At 39.2% G+C, this 21,910-nt stretch overlaps 1 protein-coding gene across 1 annotated transcript in view; it reads left to right on the top strand.

Annotated features, from left to right (window-relative positions):
* Nucleotides 1–21,910, top strand: part of STMN2 (stathmin 2) — a 53,057-nt gene that overhangs the window by 13,112 nt on the left and 18,035 nt on the right. Inside the window, exons 2-3 of the mRNA XM_082719457.1 lie at nucleotides 14,569–14,664; nucleotides 17,250–17,422. Coding sequence (XP_082575583.1) covers nucleotides 14,569–14,664; nucleotides 17,250–17,422 — 269 coding nt within the window. The remainder of the gene's footprint in view (nucleotides 1–14,568; nucleotides 14,665–17,249; nucleotides 17,423–21,910) is intronic.

Here is a 21,910-nt window from a genome sequence, read left to right as displayed (position 1 = left end):
CATATTGGTTACCAATTGCTACAAGCTATGTTACAACATATCCAAGAAAAGAAATGCAGAAAGATGTAGCTTGCCCAGAACACTGGACTCCGTGTCCCGCTTGCCTGGTGAAATTAATTAATTAATTTATTTATTAATTGCAAGGGGAACGACAAATAACAAACAGCCCTGAAGTTTTTCTCTGCAGAAAACTACCGGTTTTATCACTTCTGCTAAATTTTAGAAACGAATGGGCAATAAGTAGGGTAGTCAGCTAAGAAGTCAAACAGGATTTCTCAGAATTGCTTCTGAGAAACGATTTGCTCTCCTTGAAGCATATTCTACCAGCTTTCCCAAGTCTGGCTTTCCTTAATCTTCCCTTCCTGAGAACTCTTACAGCCGATTTACTATCTCCCAGTAAATGTGGGAATTGGCCATATATTGTCAAATACACCTTTTGCTAACATCTTCCTGGTCACTTATTTCTTCCCTACTACGAGTGAACCATCCACATGCCACACATCCTCCTTCTGCTTCTTTTCCCCATTTAATTTTTATGGCAACCCCCAAACAAGTTTCATTATCCCCACCTGACAAGGAAGGAAAGCAGAAGCCAAGGAAAGTTAAGTGACTTGCCCTGGGGTACAGATATTCAGAGCAGTGCTAGGTTTCAATCTAGTGCTCACCTCACTACACTCCAGCTTCCTCATCGTGAGCTGTTCTTAGTTCCTGTTTTACTGCAGACCTTTCTTTGTCTTTGATCCAACTATGCTAAGGGCTTCTTTTAGGACTGAACCATGTTCCACTTACTTTGTAAATGGCTGGTAATAATAATACTGCTATTGGCTAACGTGTACTGAGTACTAACTCTGTCGGGTTCTGTGACTATGCCAAACACTTTCAAGGGGTATTATCATCCCCATTTTCACAGGTGAGAAAGGGAGAGAGAAGTCACACACAGCCTGGGATGGGTCACCCCCCACCCCCAGTGATAGCTCAGGATTCAGTCAAATCAGTCAAATCTCATGGTTCACCCGCTTAACCACTATGTCTCTCTTGGACATGGTAGGAGCTCTGTGTTTATTGACTCAATGAGATAAGGATGAACTAAGAGAAGCAGGCAGAACTGTACAAAATGAGGTTCCACAACATTTCACTTTAGCCAAACACAATAAAACTTCAAAAGGTCACTCAAAAATATAGATCAGTTGGGGCGCCTAGGTGGCTCAGTCTGTTGGGTGGCTGCCTTTGGCTCAGGTCATGATCTCGGTGTCCTGGGATCGAGCCCCGCATCGGGCTCTCTGCTCAGTGAGGAGTCTGCTTCTCCCTCTCCCTCTGCATGCTGCTCTGCTTACTTGTGATCTCTCTATCTCTCTGTCAAATAAATAAATAAAATCTTAAAAAAAAAAAAAGAATATAGATCAGTTTATAGAAGAAGAATCTTCACTAACAATACATTAAGTCAGTACAGCATTTTGATTTCCTAACATATTCCTAAGTTGATCCTTAAAACAACATCCTATCTCCATTTTGTGGCTAAATAAACTCTTCAGGTTTAATAAATTGTTCAAAGTGGAAAAGATCCTGAACAAGAGCTTAAGTCTTCAGCTCTATTCATATTCTTTCCATGGGCAGGGGTGTGGGGGAGGAGGGAAAGAAAGCCACACAACATACATGTAGAGGAAACATTCACTTGTCTCCTTTTTCTCCTGAATAGAGAGACCTGATTACCTGCTGTTGTGAGAAATAAAGGTGGTGGGGGTTTCTTAAATTTTGTCAGGGAACCACACAACCATAGTTGTGCCCTTTACTAGTACCATTTTGAAACTATGCACACAGCTACAGCTAGGGGATAAGCGCTAGGTGAGAGAAGCAAACAACTTCAAGTATGCAGAAATACCGGTCTGTAGCATAACATGAAGCTAGTACATTTAGTGGAGAGAAAAGTTGAACTCAATCTGGCTCCAACATCTGGGCTCTTAACCCCCACTCTGTACCTACTTTCTTTTTTTTTTTTTAAAGACAGAGACCTTTAAGATAGTAAGACTAGAAGAGGCCTTTTAGCTACTATATACCTCATTCTAGTTTCTTTTTTTTTTAAGATTTTATTTATTTATTTGACAGAGAGAGATCACAAGTAGGCAGAGAGAGAGGAGGAAGCAGGCCCCCTGCTGAGCAGAGAGCCCAATGTGGGACTCAATCCCAGGACCCTGAGATCATGACCTGAGCTGAAGGCAGCGGCTTAACCCACTGAGCCGCCCAGGCGCCCCTGTACCTACTTTCAATGGGAGAGCTCCTGGGCCACTGACCCATTCAAATATCATTTGCAGCTGATGAACAGCCCTATCCTGCTTGGCCCCCAATGGATAAGGGTTCACAGAACACTTTCTAACTTTCATACACACTCCTACATGTTGGGGGAAAACTATAGAAAACATTAAGTGAGACACCTTTCCTCGTCCTCAAAAAACCTAAATATAGTCGGGAAGAAACAATAAGCAGCAAACAAAATAGTAGAGGAATGAGGGCTAACCTCTACGAAACAGCCAGGAAATGATTCCTTTTTTTTTTTTTAAAGATTTTATTTATTTATTTGACAGACAGAGATCACAAGTAGGCAGAGAGGCAGGCAGAGAGAGAGAGAGAGGGAAGCAGGCTCCCTGCGGAGCAGAGAGCCCGATGCGGGACTCGATCCCAGGACCCTGAGATCATGACCCGAGCCAAAGGCAGCAGCCCAAACCACTGAGCCACCCAGGCGCCCCGGAAATTATTCTTTTAAGAGAAGAAACTCAAAGGCCCTTGCAGTGGAAACCGGTAGGGTTGACTCTCTCCTGTATTTAGGGAGCTACAAACCCAGCCTTATGGAATTGCATGAGTCACAGCTGTGGGAGACATTTCTCAATTGGCCCACACCCCAGTACACAGATCCCCTGGCCTACTCCATCTATTATTATTTGGCAAATGTTTTGAAGATCTGAACAATATTCCCAACCACAAGGCCACTCTTTTATGAATAATATTTGGGCAGAATAAATCTAGAAAAAAAAGACCATAAGATAAAGGCAATATTGTGCCTTCAAATATTATGTATTACCACGTTGTCATTTGTAAAACAATATCAGCCACTTATGCCACATTCGAACCCACATTTGTCTCTACAGATCAAACACTTGATTCCATTTTTGCTTTCCTTTTATTTTATTGGCAATATTTATCACCAAATCATATGGTATTTTCTGTCACAAATGAATAAAATGCATGGGCTCTTTCAACCTCAATCAGTAAAACAACATGTAATCCTTCACATATCTTAAGAATGACTATTATAGATTCCAAAAGAGTTCTAAATGGTATCCAAGAAGCTTACACTGTGTGCATCATTTGTTCTAATAGTGAAAATTACATATTTAAAACCAAAGCCAAAAATAAATCTTACATGTGGGAAAGTGAAATTTGTCCTAATAGATGGACAATTTGAAATTTAAAACGTGAATTGTTTTATGAAGAAAATTATATGTTATAATATTTTATGTCATACAAATATTTATTATGGAATATCAAAATTTGGAAAAAGATGGGGCACCTGGATGGCTCAGTGGGTTAAAGCCTCTGCCTTCGGCTTGGGTCATGATGCCAAGGTCCTGGGATCGAGACCCGCTTCAGGCTCTCTGCTCAGCAGGGAGCCTGCTTCCTCCTCTCTCTCTCTGCCTTCCTTTCTGCCTACTTGTGATCTCTGTCTGTCAAATAAATAAAATAATAAATAAAAATTTTTTTTAAAAAATTTGGAAAGAGGCAACATTTTTGCCAAGTAGAAATATTAAGTTTTCTTTATGTAATGCCTTGGGACACCTGGATGGCTCAGATGGTTAAGCGTCCGTCTGCCTTCGGCTCAGGTCATGATCTCAGTGTCCTGAGATAGAGCCCTATGCTCTGGCTCTCTGCTCAACAGGGAGTCTGGTTCTCCCTCCCCCTGCTCTTCCACTCTTGCTCTCTCCCTTTCTCTCCTCTCAAATAAATATATAAGTCTTTTAAAAAATGCAATGCCTTAAAATAATTTGTTAAAAAAATATAGGTAAAGAAAATGCCTACTGCAGAAAACACAACAAGATGAATCTGTAGGTTAACAGGAAAGTTACTTATTTAATAAGACAAGATTACTAAATTTGTAGGATCACAAAATTTCAGAGCTTAGAGCTATTAGTTATAGATGAGGAGAAGGTCCAGAGTGGTTAAATGACTTGTTCAAGGTCATAAAATAAAAAACCTAAAGTTCTGAAAAGATCTTTAAGGTCCTATAACACAGTTAGCATCTCAGGCTTATTTTCCTACCTCTCACGTGGGATTGATCCAGCCAAGGGCAACTCCATGGGATCATAGTTTCTCTTGAAAGGATCGCCACACATTTCATGATTTTTCAAAGTAGAAGAAAAATCTGTTCTTCCTGAAAATTCTGTGACTGGAAGGAATTCTGGAAGCAGCTATAAGCACGATGTATCCCAGGAACTTTTATTTTTTTTTTAAGATTTTATTTATTTATTTGACAGACGGAGATCACAAGTAGGCAGAGAGGCAGGCAAAGAGAGAGAGGAGGAAGCAGGCTCCCTGCTGAGCAGAGAGCCCGATGCAGGGCTCAATCCCAGGACCCTGGGATCATGACCTGAGCCGAAGGCAGAGGCTTTAACCCACTGAGCCACCCAGGCGCCCCTCCCAGGAACTTTTGTATCCACACCTGAGGCAGCAGTCTTCCCACACAAAAAGCGGATCTAAAATATGTGACCGTCTTTGAAAGGCTGCCCCCAACTGCTCTGAAAGAGGAAATTAAAGACTTCCCAGGTCCCTGCCACAATGCAAAAAAGATTGCTTCTTACCTCCAACATAAAAAAAGGTCAGACTTAGAAACATGAGAGTCAAATATTGAAGAGAGACATTGATTTATTAAAAGCCTCCATCACTTTCATTTAGGATGCCCCTTTCCCATTTCTGTTTTCCATTCTGTCTCTGCCACAAGCATCACCTCACCATCGATCACCCCCAAAGGGAGCCTTCAAAGTAATAAAGGTTATTAGATCTGCTTTTTTCATCTATAAAATAAGAAAAAAGATGATTTCAAGTGTTCCTTCCAGGCCCAAATCGCTGTGGCCAGTGATTCCAACTGCTTTAGACTATGTTGTCTTTTTTTTTTTTTTAATTATAATGTTTTTTTAAGATTTTATTTATTTGACAGAGAGGGAGAGATCACAAGTAGGCAGAGGTGGTGGGGCGGGGGCCGGTGGCGGGGGGGGGGGGGGGGGGGGGGGGGGGGGGGGTTGGCGCCGGGGGGGGGGGGGGGTGGCGCCCGCCAGCGGAGCAGGCTCCCTGCTGAGCAGAGAGCCTGATGCTGGGCTGGATCCGAGACCCTGACTGAGATCAGGACCTGAGCCTGAAGGCAGAGGCTTAACCCACTGAGCCACCCAGGGGCTCCTACGTTGTCTTTTATATTTCAACCCCATTTGTAGCAGCGATGACCCCAGCTGACCTTAGAATGCAAACTTCGGATGCATTACTGGCTTTGTATGTTGCTTTACGTTCCCTGCAGAAAACTATACTAATTGAAGCGCCAGGGTGCAATCTGAGGAATCTATTTCAGAAAATGAGTCTTTACCTGGCAGATCTTGAGGAAGTAACATTTGATTTTCAAAACAAAAATACAATTTTCGTCACCTACCGGAATTAACCTGAAGGGTTTCTTTCATGCCTGGAGATCTGACGCTGAAGATAGCCCTGCGGACACAGTTAACGTTAAGGTGCTTCTCGCTCCCCTCCAAGGCTCTGCTACTCCCACATCCTCCCGGAGCAGCTCAAGAATATTACTACAATAATTTTTTTTTTTTTTTTTTACTATCAGGTAGTTCAAACCTTAACAATATTTATATTTACTATTTTTTAAAGATGTATTTGTTCTTCATATTCTCTGTAACACAGAGTGACCGGGGCACATACTAATGTGACTAGCAAAGTCATGGATGTATTTTCGGTCAGAGGGAAAAATTACCTGATTGTTCAGTTTTGGTTCACTCTACCAATTACAGAAGCATGTAATGTGAGGTTTTTGAATGGATGGCTGAAATAAAACGCCACTGAACGTGATTTAAAAGATCTGACTTTAGGGTGCTGTTAAGTAAATGTTACATACTGTGCATTTTGCAAAATTTCATTAAATGAGATCCTGGAATTCTCATTAGGTTTTTGGAAGCAAGCAGAATGCTTGCCTTTCCATGAGGTTTTTGCAGCCATTGCCCAAAATAGTTATTTTCTATTAATTATTTACATACCATTTAGGTTTCCTAAGAAAACATTTAGGGAGACTAATCTGAATTCAGTCTGTACACTATCCAGATAAAGATTCTATCCAGTGGACCCTTAAGAAACGTTTGACAATCACACCAAGGTGAAATACCTCTATTCATGGTTGATGCTAGAAACTGTTCTAAGTAGAATGTATTTTGCAGAACACGCTCAGAATTAAAACAACAATATAGAGTCTTTTGAATGCATAGAAACTTCACACCATTCCAAGGAAGCAGAAGTTTACATAGAAACTTTTCAAGAAATATGCTTTCAAGTTTTAGTAAGTTTTCAGCCCAATAGATTAATTAAATCAAGATTAACATCTAAGGCTTGTCACACAAGTTGCTGTGGAGTCTCGGCTTAATCCTACTGTGTTTCTTCACAGTGTTTTTTATAAATTAGCGTGTTCCTTTATTTGCATACAGACAGCCCATTCTTGTGATTGACAGATAAGTTTCTCTGAATTCATTTTCTGTATCCTCAGTATCTAAACCACTGATCCATTCAGGGGAAAAGTCCCATTAACTGAGATAAAATCATATAAATCTTATATGAGAGTTTTTTTTTTTCTTTTTTGCACTTGTGATAAAAGTCTTGCATTTTCCATTTCTGAAAGGTGTTGCTTTCATGGAGAACATAGTAGGTAACTTACTGTATTTGTAGTTTCACACCACTTTATTCAATGCAAAGACACACATCATGGACGTTATTCTAAAACCCACATGAAGGGGTGTCTGGGTGGCTCAATGGGTTAAATAAAGCCTCTGCCATCAGCTCAGGTCATGATCCCAGGGTCTTGGGATTGAGCCCCACATCAGGCTCTCTGATCAGCAGAGAGCCTGCTTCCTCCTCTCTCCCTCTCCCTGCCTGCATCTCTGCCTACTTGTGATCTCTTCTCTATCAAATTAATAAATAAAATCTTTTAAAAAATCAAATAAAATCCACATGAAGTAGAATCCAGGGCTTTTTTTTCCGGAGAAAGGTCACACATTATAACAAAGTGAAAGAGGAAACTGACATCCTTATCACTGATAACCAAAACATTTTGGATTCTAGAAATTGAGCCCACAAATGCAATAATTAGTCTGGATAGGAAGTATGAGTTTTTGCTGAATTAAGAATGGATGGGAAGTATTCTTCCAGTTTTTAGCCAATAAAATTAAAAAGTAATGGGAAGGGGAAAAAAGTAATGGGGAGTAATTTAAATTACATAGATGCCCGAAGAAGCCATTTTGCAGGCATAATTCAGAGAAGGCACGGCAGCCTCAGATGAGAGCTGCTTCCAGCTCAGGAGTCTACAGGAAGGGAAGAGTCATTTAGATAAGAGAACTCCACTCACCCAGGTGAGCCGACTCTCCTGAGGGTCTGAGATGGCATTCTCTCATTTAAGTACTCACCAATCTAGCTCTACCATTAGGCTATCATTTTATTCATACTACCCGGTAGTGTTAAGGCCTAAGAAAAAATTTCCTTGAATAGTCAAAATTAGGTTGGCAATAAAGTCTTGAAATATAAACAGAATAAAGAGCTTTCATTACTCTGGTAAACCAGTGTAGATCTCCATGTAGAACTGTAAGAATGTCTTTCATTAGAGGGAGAGAAAAAAAGGGCAAGGCCCTGCCTGATAGAGTGGGATTCTCATTAAACTCAGCAGGAGATTTAACTGGAATCAAGGGGAAGGTGAGGTCTCAGATTGGTACAATTTACTGCTCTTATTACATTTTTGATCACAAGGACTGATTCATGTCATCCAATTTCTTTTCCTTGTCACAGCTGCTTTGCCAAAAATCAATCAAATTGAAATTTAAGAGCCTCATATGTTTCTGTACAACCCAGCGATGGGTTGTACAGCTTTGACCTTCTTAAATGTCCCCTAATTTGATTTGATATCTATTCCTGCAGGAAAAGTATGCCGTTTCAGCTGATCAAACATTAATCTTTCAAACCCTCCCTGGTCATTTTATCTTAGGAAACCATAATTTGGGGGGTGGGGAGGAGGTGGGTAGAATGAATGTAGACTGAATCCATTTTTGTGCTAAGCCAATTAACATTACATCATTGTAGCAGAAATATCTAGAACATTACCTCATATCAATGATCTTCTGGGATGTTAAAATAGACCTTCAAAAATGGGAGATTTATTTTTCATGTCAATGTTGAATCTTCAATTACATATTCATCAACTATATTCATCAACCATTTTTTAAGGTCCAAATTCAAGCTAATGTGGTATACAAGTGTTTTAAATAAAATCCATTTCATTTATTTCCTCTTTCAAGAAGAAAATCATAGTGATAGAGCACCCAAAAGTATTTCTAAATAGGATAACAAATTTGACTTTTAGAAAATAATCTGACCTCAAGCTCTAGGACCCCAAAGCAATCAGACTATCAAATGCAACACAGACACACACACACACACACACACACAATATGGTCAAAATCAAGTTAAAAGAAGGATGAGGAGCTAAATTTATGACACAGAAAAAGGTGCCAAAGAAAGCTGTAAGATCACTGATTCTGATCTACGTGAAGACTGCATATTTAGAAGAGTGAGGAAATCATTATATATGTGTTTATCTATTTCATATTTTACTAAGTACAATTAATTTCTCTGCTACTAATTTAATCTAAGCCAAGATCTAATCTATTAAATCTCTAGTACCAATTGTATTTTTCTCCTGGATGCTCCTTGTTCTTCAAAGAAAAAAAATCCTCAGATTCACACACACACAAACACAAATAGAAAATGAAAAAATTCAGGTAATTGCCAGGCAAAATGTATTGCTCTTAAAATATCCAAATAACCAATGCAATGCATTTTTCCCCCTAAAATGCCTAGATAATTACCACTTATTTCATTAAGTGTGATAGGAGTGGATAAAGATATATTCAGTCATAAAAGAATACACATACTTTTTTTTTGGCAGGAATTTAGTTGCAAGGAGAGGATTAGGAAGAGCAATGACACCTGGGGAAAATTTGGGCAACTCTACCATGTGAAGAGTTCCTTTTGAGAAACTGTTCCTGAGTTTTGTAGCCATCTGCCAGTATTTACTATCCAAGTAAAACATACAAGTAAAAAAAAAACACCTTATACTTTATTTCTCTAAGTCTCTGTACTTGACCTATAGTTCTGTAGTCAGTAAGTCACATGTGGGAATTAATTAAGGAACAAATGCCAAAGAAAAATGGGAAGAGAAAAAAGTCTTGGATTCTTTATTTTCAAAGGCAGTAATAACATGCATTACTTTCTTGTTAAAAAACAATATGGAGATGGTGAAGGTATGTGTAATGCATCTGAACAGATAGTTGGAGGGAGTGAATGGCATTACAGGCAAGGCACATAGAACCAGACAGACCCATAATCAAACTGAACTCCACGCTTCATGATCTGTTGGCTATTGGGCAAACTACTCCACTTCTCTGCATCTTTTTCTTTCATCTGTAAATCTAGTCTCATTATAGTAGCTTTCTCCTAACATTATCGAGAAGATTAAATGAGATGCATGCATATATCGTAGCACAGTGCTTGATATATTCTTTGTGCTCCAAACCCAAATAAGCCACTGCTACCATGAATCACAGTCCACTGTAGCCATTTGGAAGAATGGAAAAACAATTAGTGTTCCTATATCATTAGGTGAAACGAGTATTGCTATAGAATCATTGTACATCATATGGGTTGAGTTTTAAATGAATCCACTAGAGAAATACATTAACTTGAAAACTTAACAGTTAATAGCAAATGCAACCAACTATGAGAAAGATTATATGGAATTACCTGTTATTTCCCACATCCTTATAAACTGCCCAGAACTTTACTTGGTGTTGGAGTATAATGAAAAAATTAATATATGCTGAGTTCCAAAAACCGGTCAATGGGATTGTCAGTTCAAAGTATGAAATATCAATAGTGAAATCTTATTAGCGCATCTCTAATAGCCTTCACATTTGCTTCGGATTTTTCATTGTTGATAAAAAAAAAAAAAAAGAAGAAGGTAACCCAAATTCCATATATTTTGACTCATACTCTAGGGTGTGGCCAGCTTATCCTACTGGACTCAGATTTAGTGACAGTTTGTCTGGAAAGCTTCCTTAACCACCCATCTGTAAGGATCTCTTGCTTTCTTCCTCTGCCCTTAACTCCAAATACAGTTATTGTTTACTATCCATTGTTCTTTCATACGGTCTCTAGTAACTATCTTCCCTTTATTTTCCCTTTGCCATTCCCTACTGTTTTCTTAAGTCATACCACATTACCTGCTGAACTTTATTCGGTTGCATCTTAAGTGTATCTCGTGGTAACAGGTCCTTCCTGCATAATAAAGTGACTAGATACATCTTTCTAAGAAGAGGCTTTCACCAGGTAACCCCCTTTCAAAATGTTCATTAGCTCCCTATTGCTAAGATAATTGTAATGGTCAAATTCTGACAGTGAAAGAGGACATTAATTATGGGCTTCACCTAGAACTGTGCAGGCAAACCAGGACTTCCAGCTAACCACTCATTCTCAACTCTGAGCTTCTCAAATTTTCCCACAGAAATATTCCTGAGAGTGGACTCAAAACCAAACCCTCGAGCTTAAATTTCTTTTAAATACCATGTAGAAAATTCATGATATTGTGACATTCTGTTAAAAAATATACGAATGGTTGTCTTAATGTAAATACAGTATCTTAAGTCATAACCTTTGCACATGAACAAAAATTCAGAACTTCCTAACCAACATCTCAGAGCAAAACTGAGTCCCAGGAAGTCTTTCTGTCAGGACACAACTCCTGAAAACCTCATTGTAGTGTAGTCCATGAAAATGAAGTGAATGATTGTCCCCGTAGTTCAGTTATCCTTTTCTTGCATGAATTCAACTCACTGCCCACCCACAAAAGCCTTCCAGATAGCTTCTTCAGAACCCCATTTCCATGTCAACAATAATAAACACACCTTCTCCCTTCCTTGCTTTCCTTAACACCACTCAGTCTTTACCATCCAGGTCCATTTGTTCTGGTTGCTGTATAAAAAATAAGTCAACCAATGAAATTTAAACCTCAGAAAAGCAAGGAATGATTTTCAGTATGTCCCATGCAATTTTGGGGTTAAAACTTAACTAGACACCTCATATTTTTGCTTGCTGAATCTGGCAACCGTAACTGTAAAGCCATATCTGACCACTCCCCCCATAGCACCAAGGCTTTGAGATTCTTCTGCATTTCTAACACAAATCACCTGTACCTCTATTTGACACTGTATTTTGCATGCGTTTCTATCCATATACTCCATATTTTTATATCCATGTATTCCATTTCCTAAATTTGAAAGCTTCTTGAGAGTAAGGATACTATTGTATTTCTTTGTAATTCCACAGTGCCTTACAGAAACCCCTCTCCATCAGTGGTGATCATAAATACTTTTTTTTTCTTTTCAGCGTGACAGAATTCATTGTTTCTGCACCACACCCAGTGCTCCATGCAATGTGTGCCCTCCATAATACCCACCACCATAAATACTTGTTAATTGAGAGACTGACTTAAAACCAATGAGCAAGGTAGCCAACCGCAGTTTATTAATAGTCTTCGGTTCCATCCAGACCTGTGCTGTGAATTTTTTCATAGATGAGTAAGATGTAGTATTTGTTTTCATAGAGCCTATGGTTTCATATGCAAAAATTACACATCAGAACCCAGTAGTGACTGATCGTAGACAGTGTAGAACCACATATAACAGTATATAATCAAGATTGGGTAGTACAGTCAGCTAAGGGCAATTGGAGATCCATGTGGGCAGCACCCCTAAGAGAGAGAAACCCTGGGGAGGGAGGGCTGGAATTGGGATTGAAATTTTGGCAGGAATTTAGTTGCAAGGAGAGGATTAGGAAGAGCAATGACACCTGGGGAAAATTTGGGCAACTCTACCATGTGAAGAGGAAACCTTTCTTCACTGGAGAATGTGCCTTTGTTGCAGGGAAAGTCAAGTATGCTCGGACTGGTTGCAAGTGGTTTTAAGGAGCTCCTTAGGATTCAGAGCAAATATATGAATGAGAATCTATGTTCATGCCATGGAGAGTCATGGCCCTCCATAAAAACAATGTAAGGATTCCCTTAAGTAATTGCCCACATTGGTCAATTGAGTTTTGTCCCCAAACCACCTAGGAGAGGAAAGACAGACTTTACATCAGTCATGGTTATACATTACACACTGGGTTCTAAGCTGTTGGTCTCAGACAATCTTTCTAGCTTCCTCCCTCATTAACTTATGGAGTATAATAGAACAGTGGCCTTACTAAAGAGTATTGAATTTCATTTCCAAGAAACAGAAGTCAGATGTTGAGAAGTATTCCTTTCAGAGAAATTCATGTTCTTCTATAGCTTTAATCTGTTACTGCTCTATGAGATAGAGATCTTATTTTGTTTTTATTTTGGGTTTAGCCCTCCCTTTAAAAAGTTGGTATTTTTAACATGTGTTCCTTGTATGTGCTTAATTATGCAAAATATTTTGGATACCATTTTGCTTTCTCTTATTAAAAAAAAGGCACCAGCCTGCAAAAACTTGCTGTTGTGAGTTTTATTCTTCATGGAATCAAATGTATTAAACCACCAAATGTTTTTATCTGACAGAAGCTGTGATTCACATTAAGCATCCATGTAAAGACCTGCTTGGAACTTTTTTTTTCTTTTTTTCACCAACCTGCTTGGAACTTTAGAAGTGACATAATTTTATTAACCAGATAAACAAGACAAAGAAATATAGTTTCAGTCTTCTAAAATTCCAAAAGCATCTAATGAAATCTCTCAAAGTAGGTGTTAGCAGGACTGTTACAACAAAGGACAATTGTGTTGTTTATTTTAAAGGAAATAAGCTACACAAGGAGAGAAAATTCTCTTAGAGTGACCCTCTGGATGTATTAGGTTGAACCATATACAATATGGCAACATTTGATCTTTGCATGTGGTTCAATGATATGCAAGCATGTCTAGCCTTGACGTTGAACCTCATCCTAAAAGTAGAAATAGAAAAAGGCTACTTGGCAATCTTGATATTGATTGATTTACTGCATTTTTATCTGGAGGCCACATATGACTTTAGCCTCTGGGGGCCAGTTTCATTTGCAAAATTGGTGGTGGGGTAGGTGGACTGTTAGCTCAATGATCTTTGAAGACCCTCCTCATCTAGCATTTGGTAGCTCTAGAGCATCTGGGTGTCAAATCTGTTTCCCATTAGCCAACAAAAGATGGACTTTGTCAATAATGCCCAAATTAATCATCTGGGAATTCCTGTCTTCCCAGGGTACTCACCCTCCCTTGCATTACCATAATGATCAGAAGCCCCTGCCAAAAGATGAACATTACCGTGAGATTCAACACATTAGACCATCACCATTGTTTGTACCTTTCCTCAAGTTAGTGCACAGTATGCCTGTCATTTCTCTTCCATTTTTTTAAAATGTATTGATAATCAACAATGGTGGGACCATCGCACTTCCTTATACCCGTCGGGTCTTCTCTCGTCCTAGTGACAACCAGCACGGAGGAGATGCCTTCCCAGGTTACCTGGGCAGGAGGCCTCTTGACAGAGAAAGGGAAAAATGAAATAGGGAGGGGGCGTGAAGGAGGAAGGAGATCCCTCACTGAATGCCTACAGCTGCTTGGCAAGGTGGGCTCCCAAACCACGTTCCACAGAGGAGATCAGAGCCTTATCAGATCTCAGATCTAGCTTTATGGTATGTGTGGAAAGAAGTTGGGACACGAAAGTGTACTTGGGGATAAAGAGAAAGCATGAACAGGATCCTTGGAGGAGGCATCCACTTGAGAACAATCCTGATGGGTTCTCTGCCTGTCCCCAACTACATCTGTGGTCACACAGGCCGAGACAACAAAGGACACCTCCTGAGTCATAGTTATGTCCGGTAGATGCACATACACGTGTACTCGGACAGACCCGTCTCCCGGAGCATTCCGTCTGGTTTTGCTTCTTCTCTGTCTTCTTTGTCTGTCCTCCCTGTCCTGCTGGATCTTCATTCCTCCTACTTCCCTTTCTTTCTCTCACTCCCTTTCTCTTGCTTTTTATCTAACCTGATAGAATGTGTCATTTATGTCCTCTGTAATAAGGAATATGCACCTGTTTCATTCTTTCATTTATATTTTGCGAAGCTGGGTCCCTGCCAACATTTATTCCGAAAGAGTCTGTAATTGTTTCTTAGATTAAAAGAAGCACCGAGAGGAAATTCCGAAAATGAAAGATACTAATCCTGAGTCTTTTGTTTTAGCCTACAAGGAAAAAATGAAGGAGCTGTCCATGCTGTCACTGATCTGCTCTTGCTTTTACCCCGAACCTCGCAACATCAACATCTATACTTATGACGGTGAGTTACCTGCAGTAGAAATGCTCCCGCTAACATTGTTTGGAAAAGCTTACATACACTTGTTTCTCTCTCACAGCTCCTGATTGAATTAAATCAATGTTTTGTAGATCTCACTATTGACTTGTTGCGTCTAGCTATTTAGTCATATTGATTGCCTCTTGCTCTAAACAGTTTAAGGGTTTTGTGGCTTGTGTGTGTGTGTTTCTCTGTTTTTTTTAAGTAAACCCTAACCCTGAGATCAAGAGTCACACGTTTGGGGCACATGGGTGGCTCAGTCAGTTTAAGCTTCAGACTCTTGATTTCAGTTCAGGTCATGATCTCAGGGTCAAGAGATCGAGCCCTTCATGGGGCTTCACACTCAAGAGAGTCTGCTTGAGATTCTCTCTCTCTCCCTCTCCAGATCATCACACGCAGGCCTCTGTCCTTTGCTCCCCACATGGCCTTCTCTCTCTAAAATAATAAATAAACAAATCTTTAAAAAAAAAAAAAAAGTCGCATGTTCTATTGACTGAGCAAGCCAGACACCCCTCAAACAGTTCCAGTTTGATGCTAACAAGAGCACATTTATGTCTCTTCAGAAATAGAGCTAGATGGCTGTTAGCAGCCACATCCAGCATACCAACATGGAGAGCAAGTCTAAGGCTTTTCTTTGCAAATGATATAATATGCTAAGCTTTCGTTAGACCAAACAGTAATTTGCAAGAAAATGCTTTATACTCAGGAAACTCAAAAGAAAAAAATCAACAACCATCACTGTTTCCCCTTATTATATTCTCCATAACGTTCCCATATTTTGAATATGCCTGTCAACAAGCTAACAAGTTCCCATGATAAAAGTGACTTATGACTGAGGCCCTAGATAATAAGAATTGAAATTAAAATAGAAAGAAAGAAAGGTAGAAGGAAGGAAGGAAAGAAAGAAAGAAAGAAACCAACCCAGCTTGAAGACCTGGCATGACTACAAACTTCACTGTAGTACAACACTTTCCACTGGATTTATCAAAGTTCAGTCTACTTAGCTTGCTTTTCTTCCTGGCTTTGTAACTATCTGTGTGACCTCAGGCAAGTTACTTAGATTTTCTGAGCCTTATTTAACTCTAGTATCTTCTTCCCATAATTGTTACAGGGTTTAAATGATCTTGGTAGCAAGGCTGACCCCTTACAAGGCCTCAAAAATGGTAGCTATCATTGCCAATGATCTCATCCTCACGTAATTCAGTCAATGTAATGACGGTGTTTGATAGAGGTCTATGTGTAGCAGTCAGAGCTGAGGTCTATTTTGTTTATGTTTCTTTTCCAAGATGAGTAAAGATATACATTAAAGATAAGCTGAAGGCATCTGTGGCACTTGACCCCTTCCGTGTGTTTATTTATTTTTTAAGATTTTATTTGTTTATTAGAGGAAGAGAGAGAGAGCAGGATGAGGAGCAGAAAGAGAAGGAGGCACCTCACTGAGCAGGGAGCCCAACATGGAGCTCCATCCAGAACCCTGGGATCATGACCTGAGCTGAAGGCAAACGCTTTAACGACTGAGCCACCCAGGCGCCCCACTTCTATGCCTTTAAAGCCTGACCCAGAACTTAGAGGCTTTTTCCTTCCAAAGTTACGCTAACATAGCACAAGTGTCATAAATGCTAATTAACTGTTTTGTAACCATGTCCTTGTGAAAGGGTTTCAGTTTCCAACCCAAACTTCCATTAGAAGGCAGGGCCAACGCCTACCTTGTGTAAATTCATTCAGGTGACAGATAACCCAGACAGAGGCTTCCTCTGCTAGATACAGCTGTAACCCGTAATCCGGCCACGTTTCTTCTGGGATTCTAATACCTCACTACAGGCTGTCACAGAGGCTGCAAAGATAAATATGGAACAGGCCTCTCTTTGGGGGAACTTAGAGCCGAAGAGAAGAGACATATGTCCAACAGTCAAATAATCAGCAAGCACAGCACAGTGTGGTTAAGGGATAAGCTGGAGGTGACACAAATGGGAAGACAGTGGCAGGTTCTACAGCATTAGGGATTGAAGACAGGGGAGAAAAAAAAAGTCAGAAGTCATGGGTGAGCTGAGTCTTAGAAGCTAAACAGATAAATTCAACATTGCTCATGCACTGCTTCCTAGAAGAATTGGTAAAGCATTTCAAATTTCCAATAAACCTTTGTTATTTATTTTCTTTCTCACTTAGCCTGAAAATGCCTCCAGCCATGATAATTTTCAAAGGATAAATCGAAATCTGTGCCACTTTATTTTCATGTGAAGCTCATGTTTATTCAAAAGGAAAAAAAAGTTCGATTTAAAATCAATTTGAGCTCTTTTCTCCTAAGGACGCCTGCCTTTAATCAACTCCCTATGGACGTTGTTGAATTTCCCAACACTGTACATATTTATTCTGTTGGAATATATCTGTAATGATAGTAAAAAAGAGGTCTTGTATGTTCAAAACCATGTAGAACAGATAATCACACGCAGCATTTATTCCTATTTGCCAGAATAACAAGGCTGCTTTCCATTGCCAGAACTCAAATTATTTCAATAACCCCCTGCTTCACTGCTATGTATGCTTAACATCCTCCAACATTCATTCCTCAGATATGGAAGTGAAGCAAATCAACAAACGTGCCTCTGGCCAGGCTTTTGAGCTGATCCTGAAGCCACCATCTCCCATCTCAGAAGCCCCACGGACTTTAGCTTCTCCAAAGAAGAAAGACCTGTCTCTGGAGGAGATCCAGAAAAAACTGGAGGCTGCAGAGGAAAGAAGAAAGGTAACTTCTCCCATAGGTTTTTCAATTCTTCTCTCTTTTCTCTGTCTCTTCCCTTCCCTCCTCTTCTCTCTCCTTTCTTCCCCCCACCCCACACATTCCAGCAGAGGTTCCAGGGGACAATATGTGTAGACCTACAATAGCCCAGCACGTGTAGGTCTTCAACAGACACGGAGCCAGGCTAGTTCAAGTAAAAATTGCTGCCTCTGGGCTACTTGAAACCAAACATCTTAGACACTAAAAGAGCTTCAATACCTTGGTGCCCTTCTCCCTCTCTTAGATCCCTCATCATAAAAATCTCCCTGCCTTAGTCCACGGTGCATATCCAGGAAAACATAAACTTGGGAAACTTAGCTTCACGGTTTGGAGGTGAGGAGGGATATACGAGTGGTGATTACTCCTCTCAGGGTCCGTGTCCCATCCCCAGTGTGCAGGCTTTCCCTGAAACTATAGACCACCAGATCCTCCCCCTAAAATATCTCTGCCAGATGCTGCTCACCCCAGGATAAGGGCCCCAAGCTTGCCTCTGTCCTCAAGGCCTCCCTTCCTGCCTTTGAAGTTGGTCCTTCCAAGACCAGGACCCTCTAAATCTATCAGTGTCCTCCTCTCCTTAGTTCTAAGCCTTGATGGCCTTTTCTTCTCTCTTTTCCATTGGCCTCTGTTTGTATTAAAGCACTTTTCTTTTGCCCAATCTCTAATTGTTCACAATTAGATGACTAAGAAGCCAAGGGTATTAAAAATGAGAGGGGGGCACTCAGAAATCCCAAAGACTCTACACATAAAGATAGAAGTTACATCTGAATATGCCTGTACCTATCAAGTGATTGTTAAAGTCCATCCCACCAAAATGCTCTTGACCAACCCAAATGGAATTATTTTTAGGTAATTCATGCCTCTATTGTGTTTTTCACTGACTTTATCATAATATATTTTTAGAAGCATGTAGTCCCTAAGAATATGCTCCATGCACTGTCTTACTTAAGTGGAAACTCTGCATTTACAATAATTTTTTATTTTATTAATATATTGCCTATAAAAAGTTAGCCAATACATTCAACACCTACAGGTTGGATAGTTACAAAGAAAACAAAGATAGTCTTTCTCACTGAATTCTCTAACAGTCAACATGACACAAAGCCAAATATGTGTATGTGCATATATGTGTGTATATAATACATATGTACATATATGCACACATATATATACAACAGATGTAATATCAGATAATGAGAACTTATCTCCTAACTTGCTGCCAACAGATACAAGTTACTAACTACAACAGTGATGGTGTGTTACATTCTAGGCAGATCAAGTTCTCTTACAGGTAAAGGGCAATGGGTACGGGTCCTACGTTGTCCTGTAGAGATGCTGGGACTTGATTCGAATAGAAGGTCAGTGACTGAGCTGAGATTGAAACTTGAGATGAAAATACAGCATCATGGTTCAGAATGTTGCTGGTGTTTCCAGGCCATGTATTTAATTTGAAGGATACTGTTAAAAGGAAAGAAAAACACAGAGATTATCAAAATTGACTTGGTAGACTCATAAAACTCCTGAGTTAGCTAATTACTAATTCTTTCTGATAAAATTCTTACACCCTGACAATGATAAATTATCAACAATTACACCTTTATACAAGTGAATTTAACTAGAAATTGAACTAGAAATTGGCCTTAAAATGCTTTTTAAGATATTTATAAATATAATCATCCGGCATTGTGACACGAGGAAAAATTTTTGAAAGCCTTTAAAATCAGTATTCCTTCACATGTCTGGTATTACTTGCTACAATTTTCAAGGCAAAAATCATTATATAGATTATGTCCTGGTAGTAGAGTTTTAATTAGAAGAGAATATAACTAATTAACAGAAAGTACCAACTTAAAAAATCATTAATTGATTTTATTCTATTGGCTTGTGCCAACTTAATTAGTGCTCGTTAGAAGAATTATTAATTCTCCTCAAAGAGCCTCTAGCTAGTGGATATATGTCAGTGATTACCTTAGTGAAAACATGCATATAACCAAAACTCAATTCAACTAGCTAAAACACAAAGTGGGCATGTGACTAAAATGTCTAGAAATGGTTACAGCTTCAAAAACAAGCTGGATCCAGACGAAGCAATGTGGTCAGATAAACCTTTTTATATCTATCATCAATCTCCTCCTGCCTCTCATTGATTTTAAGACCAAGAGAGTTACCTTTCCAACAGTTGCTCCCAACTTATTTTCCTCACAAATTAGACACTCGAGCAGAAAGAGCATTTTTCCTTCCCACGTAAGTTCTGGGATTGATCCTCAGTGTACTGTCCTGGGGTCATACCCTGAACCCTGAGCCCATCCTTGGGGTTGAGAGGATGCGGTACTTTGGCTAGCTTGGATCACATGACCTTCAGAGGCTGGGAGGTCAGATTCCTGCAGAGAAATGCAGAGGAGTAGAGCCCTAAAAGGAAATTGAGGTGTTGTTATCCAAAGAAGGGGAAATGGAATTTCGACAAGCAAAATGACAGATAGCCACAATTTTCGTCTTTAAAAGCTTAGCTTTAGTATAACAATTGCAGTGACTATTTAGCTCCTACACTAATCAACTCGTAATTCTCCTAGCCCTTTCAGCATGAAAAAAGCGATCTCTGCAGCTACACAGAACAGTGCTGTCCAGCAAAAATATAATGTGAGGCACATATGTATTTTAAATTTTTCTAACAGTCACATTTTAAGGAGTAAAAATTAACATGAAACAGCCCTGCGCAGCAAGTAGCTATTCAGTTGGACAGCACAGATAAAAATGAGACCAGAAAAATCTTAGTGAACCATGGAGGAATTTTAGGCCTAACTGTTTCTAATTGGTACCAGATAATTGTTCAGTTTCAACTTTATTAATTTTTTACATATTTTCTAAGAATTACATTGAAATATAAACTCGGAAATTTAAAAAGAAACTGCCATGCTGTGATTTCAATCTTTACGTAATCAGAACCAACCCAGGGGAAGTTTAGGACCTACTGGAAGTAATAGGATCTTCTAAATCTCACACTTTCTTCTTTGGCTCCGTGGGCTCTGCATTTACTTGTCAAGTCCTCACTGTGGGGAGGGAGCTTCTCTGGGCCCAATTTTCACCTGCTGGTCTCTCTCCTGGTGTTCACATTTATTTATTTATTTATTTAGCACTTTGCACAATTAGTAAGCATATGTTTATCTGCATATATATTTATTTAGGCCTAATATCCCTGCTGTTAAATTATACACTCCATGAAGGCATGGATTCTGTCTTTTGTTATTAGTCCCTAGAAAGAATTAGTACTGCAAATATTTTTAAATGACTAAGGAAATGATAATTTTAAGAACCAAATGTTAACGTGACAATTTATCACTTGTTTTGACTTTTTATTTTGTCTTCACATCCTAAAACAAAATTATAATTACTACTTTTCCAAAGGATATCTTCTGAAAGTGCACTAAATAAATTATACAATCCAAAGGCTTCTTAGTCTAGGAAAAATCACTCAATCAACAGATATTTTAAGAACCTACCATTTGACAGGCACTGTTCTAGCTATTAGAGATGCCTCATCAACCTTATTCCAATTGGGAAGAAATAGCTAATAACTAAATACAGCAGGGCAAAGGTAATTGATAGTGCTGGAGTGGAAGGCGTTATTCATATGGGATGACCAAAAATGGCCTCTTAAATATGAGAACATTGCAGGGGGAGGAAGCATGAAAGAAAGGAGTAAGCTCTTCTCTGGGGATAGAACACTTGAAGTAAAGAGATTAGCAAGTGTAAAGGCCCTGAGATAAGAGTGTGCTAGGACAGTTTAAGTACACAGAGCTCCGTGTGACTGAAGCAGAAAGAACAAGGAAGGGCCAGCAGGAATTGGGGTCAGAAGGTAGCATTTTAATGACTTAGACTTCAATTGAAATGGGAGATCATTGAGGAAGATAAAAACATTTCACTATTTGATGTGAATCACAGCATCTCTTTAGAAAAATATCTACTAAAAAAAAAACTGGCTGACTAGAAACATAAATAGTGTTAGATAGAGAAGACATGAAAGTGTTCTAGACTAAGAGAATCATTCCAGAACTAAGGATACACAGAGGTAAAAATGCATAATGTATGTTTTCAGGGCAGTGGGTAGACCAGCAAACTATTGGAGTTGGGTAGGGAGATGGAGAGTAATGAGGTGAGATTGTGGAGGGCCTTGAAGCACCCAGATTAGATGTTCAAACTCTATTACGGAAGACATAAAAAAACACCAAAGGCTTTCAAAAGTAAACACATGTCCAACCTAGTCCAGTGGTCAGCCACATTTTGCTCTGGGTCTATTTCTGTTCTCACAGTTACAAGTTTTTAAAGATTCTGCCTGTCAAACATGTTATTAATAGTAGTATGAAATTAACATAATAGTATTAATAAATTAATATAATAGTATTAATAAATTTGTTTTGCCATGGTTATAAGCAAAAAAAAATCTATAACTGCTAATTAATA

The sequence above is a fragment of the Mustela nivalis genome (genome assembly GCF_964662115.1).
Source record: "Mustela nivalis genome assembly, chromosome: 2".
NCBI classification, from domain to species: Eukaryota; Metazoa; Chordata; class Mammalia; order Carnivora; family Mustelidae; genus Mustela; species Mustela nivalis.
Note: the sequence above shows the minus strand (reverse complement) of the source record. Positions and strands in the feature narration are given on the sequence as shown.